The sequence below is a fragment of the Montipora foliosa genome, chromosome 11 (assembly GCF_036669935.1).
Source record: "Montipora foliosa isolate CH-2021 chromosome 11, ASM3666993v2, whole genome shotgun sequence".
Lineage (NCBI taxonomy): Eukaryota > Metazoa > Cnidaria > Anthozoa > Scleractinia > Acroporidae > Montipora > Montipora foliosa.
The window spans coordinates 53,030,299-53,035,227 of record NC_090879.1 but is presented as its reverse complement, the minus strand read 5'-3'; the positions used below and the strand labels follow the sequence as shown (position 1 = coordinate 53,035,227).

Below are 4,929 nucleotides of genomic sequence, written 5' to 3'. Positions count from 1 at the left end.
CGGTTGCAGGGAAGTATAAAAAGTAATGGGTACGGAGAGTGTAGCGCAATTAAGAAAGTATAAAGAAAGGGAACGGATAGCGAAGGATGGAATAAAGGGAGAAAGGAGAGGAGGGGATGGGCAGAGTGTGGAAAGGAGAGAGGGAGGAGAGACATGCATGGGATGGACTGGGAGAGGGGAGGGGTAGACAGCGGAGAGGTTAAAAGTGAAAGGGGAAGAGAAGGAGAAGGGTTTGGATAGTAGAAAGGAGAGAGAAGGGGAGAGTAGAGAGATTATGGAAGTCGGGAAGGGTAGGGCTGGGCGATAAGAGCTTGACAAAAAATTTGACATGTATTTTTAAAGAAACTTTGTCGCTTATCTTATCCATAACTTTTTCTTGAAGATTTAAACGTGACTCGAATTTTCAGAGAGGAGATGCTTGGATTTGAATTCAAAGGGGGCAATTGGATTACGATTTCAGTTGACGATACTAATGAAACAAAGGGTGAGCTCTTTAAGCTGCTTTTAGAGACAAATGGTGAATCATTTAACTATAACGCAAACATGGAACATTACGAAAGTTATGTCATGGCTTCGGGTGGTTAATCCATCAGATCTACCCAGAAGCACATGACCTTGAAACGTGTAACTTGCACCTCTTTTTCTTGGAACAAAGCTGGGGATATTAGGACACCAATTCTACGCCCAAATATGGACAAAAGTGAGATCGAAGCTAAACGCGCGGAAAAATGTATGAGCTATGTTACTTCCAAATAAGGAAATCTTTGCACTCAAAAAACCCCAGCTCTGAACCAGAGCTTCCGATCCACCTTATTATATCCTCAGAAAAATATCGCGTTTCTGATTGGTCAATGACGAATGCACTAGGTTATAAAGTGCAATGCGGAAGTTGCTATGGGAGCACAGTGATGGAGTAGTTTCAATTGTGGAGTATATATACAAAAAAATCGTGTTAAGTTGAGCATCATTTTGTGATTTATGTGCTCGTGTGATGTTTTCAAACTTCTCAAAATTGCACAAGCCGTAGGCACTCGCGTTTATACTATTACTTTTACACATATCTTACCAGTCGAATTCGAGATCCGAACTGTAAGTTACAGACCGAGTTTTTCCGTTGATTTATGGCAAAGGAAAGGAACTTTATTTAAGTGTCTAGCCCTTCTAGCGCTGGAGCACTAATTGGGAACATTGTAAACTGAAATTTAACAATGAAAGCAAATCAAGTCAAATGTTGGTTTTTGAGGAGAGGGGAAACCGGAGTACCCGGAGGAAACCTTTCGGTGTAGAGTAGTAATTGTGTTAGTAAGAGTAGCATATTATGCTACTAGCTGTGTCCATTTTTTTGCCCAAATTACGCTCAAATTATGCTCGTTTTCCAAATAATGCCACAGTTCTTAATTTTTTTTTCATTTTGCAAAATGAGCGAAACAAGTCCAGAAAATGAATCACGATCGCGTAGCAAAACGTTTTCGATGTCAAAAGCTCATCTTCTATTCACGGTACTTTGCTTTCTTTGTCTTAACGCAACGGTGTCTGACTATGTTTGCTGGTTCTGGTATGGTCTCTAGCTGCAAATATCGGGCAGTATATAGCTGACGCCATTTTGCAAACTTGCAAATGAGAGGTAATGGGACCAAAACTATAAAGCAACTTCCGGTCACCATAAAGCAACTTCAGTCATCTCGTGCCAGAATGCCAGCCTCTTAGGGAGGCTCTCTCTCCGTTTCTAAACCGCGAATGCGGCTGGTCTCAGGCTTATCAATATCTACCGACTATGCTAGAAGTGCTGTTTTTTTTAAAAATCTGCAAAAATCACGCTAGTTTCCACCAATTAAGCTGAAAATTATGGCAGCACAATCAAAAGCCTAGAAGCGCAAAGCACGCGAAAAAAAAGCCAGGCTCTCGAACTTACAATACGGACCAAGAAAACGAGTTTATTAACATATTTACTAGATCTCTGAGGTAAGAAGCCGTGCGCGGGAAAGGAAAGTAGTTAAATTCAAGCGGAAAGTTCATGAGCAGCCCTAAAAATCTGAAAACGAATAAATCTTGTTAGTTTTTTTAATCAGTTGCTTGCAAACTGTAAACAGTTTCACAAGTTTATTTGGCATAAACAACAACTTGCTGAAAAAGGTTGCATCAAGACATTCGAAGTCAAAGTATCCTTTTTATTTTCCTTCCCACCACACCCCCCCCCCCCCCCCCTTCTCCCCCTCCCCCTTCAACTGAACGCTAGATCTGAGGCTTTTTCCACGCTCGTTTTGGCGTACGATGTAATAAATTGTCTTTTTTATGCTTGCTGGCTGGAAAACATCCGCCCGGCGCTGCTGGCAAACAAAATTTTTGGTCTGTTTTTGCTGGGAGTGCGGAACAGATTCCCAGCAGGTAGAGGAATTGCTCCAAAAAGGCTAATTTGTGGTTTATTTTATGGCCATGTTATATTTTGATGAATTTTGAGAAAATGGCTCGTTGGGTGCCCCTGCAGCGGGCGTACTGAGCAACACGGTCCGTTAAATTACCCAATCTCCTTCATGTTCGAATATACCATCATTTGACCTTTGGCATTATAAAGGGCGTTTTTGACATGAATCTAGTTGAACGGCCTAAGCTGCCACAAATCTCCCGTGGCTCAGTGGACGGGCATCCGAAAGTCAATAACTCGACGCCTGCCCATGAACACTCGGGGTTCTTTCACCGAGCATTCTTGGGTCATAACAGAACAAGTTATCATTTCATAATGATATGATTTACCGGGCTTGAAAGAAGAAAATTCGCACTTAGGGTGCCTCTGTTATAAAAAAAATCACTTCCTTTTTATCTTCAGATTCTGAAAGTGTGTTTGCTTAACACCTGACTGGCAAACTTTTTGAGCTTTGATTTTTATCCAAAGGCCGTTTACTTTGAGTGTAACAAAACTGACCCATTGAACTTCAGAGGGTTGGGTCCAGGGAAACGTGACGTCCTCAAAGGCTCACTAGCTTAAAATTTCATGGTGTGAATGCAGCTCATTATATATACAAAACACGAGTTTAAAAGTCTGAAAGCTCAAAATTCCAGTGCTTCTTATTAATTCTACGTCGTACACACATTGCATTCTTAACAGCCAAGTTCCTCTCTCAATTGAAGGATTATTCTTAATTGTCACTTTCGTCCAAGTGCAGTATAATTATCGTTCATTTTGGACACTGAAAGCCTGATAGGGTTCATGGGAAATGAACAATGCTTTTCTTTTAACAGCAAAACCCCAACGTCTGGACTCAAAGAACGCGAACTTGGGAATGTGAGATGAATAACCCCTTCACTTTACCACTAGACTACCACACCACCAACTGCGAGGATGTCATTTTTTATTAATGTCACCAATTTTTCTTCCGCTGTAAACGTGTATTAACACTGGCTAAGAAGCAAGCTTACACAGTGAAAAATATTCGCGGTTGCCAAACTTCAAGGGAAAGCTAACCTTTTTAAAATCAAGCTTTAGACTTAGACCATTATTCAGCAGTGATTTTATATATATACTAATTAGTTTTGGTAAATAATCGGCACATCTTCTAGTCAGTTGATCTTTAGTGGTTAAGTGGATAAAAACAGTTCCTTCAAAGTGGGTGCTCCGCTTTCAAATCCAGTCCAGTGGCTGCCTTTAGCTTTTTTCTTTTTATCTGCTACCACAAATCCTGGGAGAAAGTGATCAAAATGGAGGATAATACTTCATTTAAGGCAAACTGACAATGAAGGATAATCCTTCATTTGAGGAAGAGATCGTGTTGATTTTTAAACTAGTAGCCTTTGACGTAATTTTCTCCTCGATCCAGCTCTCTCAAGATCTTAAAGTTAGTAATGGCGAACAATTAAATAGGAAAATTCCAGTTAAAATAAACAGGCGTCTTTTTCAAATCAAGGCCTAAAACTTTGATCGCTTAGTGTTTTAGTTAACATAGTTTTGAAATCCAAAGAAAAATAAAAATTGATTTTTTGGTCGCAGGGATACTTTAACATATTAATTTGCGAATGCCCCGTTTTCATGGTAGACTAGACACTCGGGTCTTGGTTGTATATCCCTGCTGCGTGGGTTTGTGAAATAGCAAGTGCCGTGTCTTACACTTCAATAGCTGATGAATTTCCTTCGCTTTATGAACGGGCCATATGATTGACTGTGATTGGCCACTTACATATTAAATGATTGATTTCACGGAAACTCCATTGATTGCAGCTCCAATTATACTGATGAACAAACTAGTTACTTTTAGATTTTTTCGTTTTCCTTATTCAGGCTCGGTAGTTATGGGAGTGAGATATAAAAAACTACACAGACTGTTTACAACTGCAAAGAACACGAACAAAAACAGGTATGCCCTCGCCATTCTACTTGATCACCGGTAAGTCCCCCTTGGTTATATTAAGCTCAAAATCAAGGCACACGTCTTAACGTTTTAAAACATTTGATGATCAAAAAATGTCCAAGCCGAGAGACTGTGTTATCATGATCTTTTGAGACTGGAAAACGGTCATTTTACGTCGTTCAGCCACTGGCAACTTGTTGAACGGAACAGGGCTTGTCTTCTGTTTTGTTCAACTTCGCTTTCTTGGTGAATGGTCAGCTTTCAATTCGTATTCAACATTCAAATTTTTTCGGAGAAGAGCGGCAACAAGGATAAACAAACGTTGAACCTTCTTTTTTCGTCAGCTCTCGGCACAATAACGAAATCTCGTACTCTGCGAAACCCTGAAATCAATGTATTTGTGGTGGTTAAGGTGCGCCTGGAATGCCAAGAAAAAGGTGATTTTGAATGGTAAAAGAACAAAAGAACAGGGTCGAAGTGTGGGGGAATAATTCGCTTTTTTTTTTGTTAAACGCAAACTAAGGAAAATCCAAAGTATTCCCCTACATATCGGCATGACTGTTTTGTTGTACGCCATCAGGATACAAAA

The 4,929-nt window shown here is 40.1% G+C and overlaps 1 protein-coding gene across 1 annotated transcript in view; it reads left to right on the top strand.

Annotated features, from left to right (window-relative positions):
• Nucleotides 1-410: 410 nt before the first annotated feature.
• The window catches only part of LOC137976082 (latrophilin-like protein LAT-2), a 42,197-nt gene continuing 37,678 nt past the window's right edge, over nucleotides 411-4,929 (top strand). The window contains exons 1-2 of the mRNA XM_068823348.1: nucleotides 411-484; nucleotides 4,271-4,346. Coding sequence (XP_068679449.1) covers nucleotides 415-484; nucleotides 4,271-4,346 — 146 coding nt within the window. The 5' untranslated portion in view covers nucleotides 411-414. The remainder of the gene's footprint in view (nucleotides 485-4,270; nucleotides 4,347-4,929) is intronic.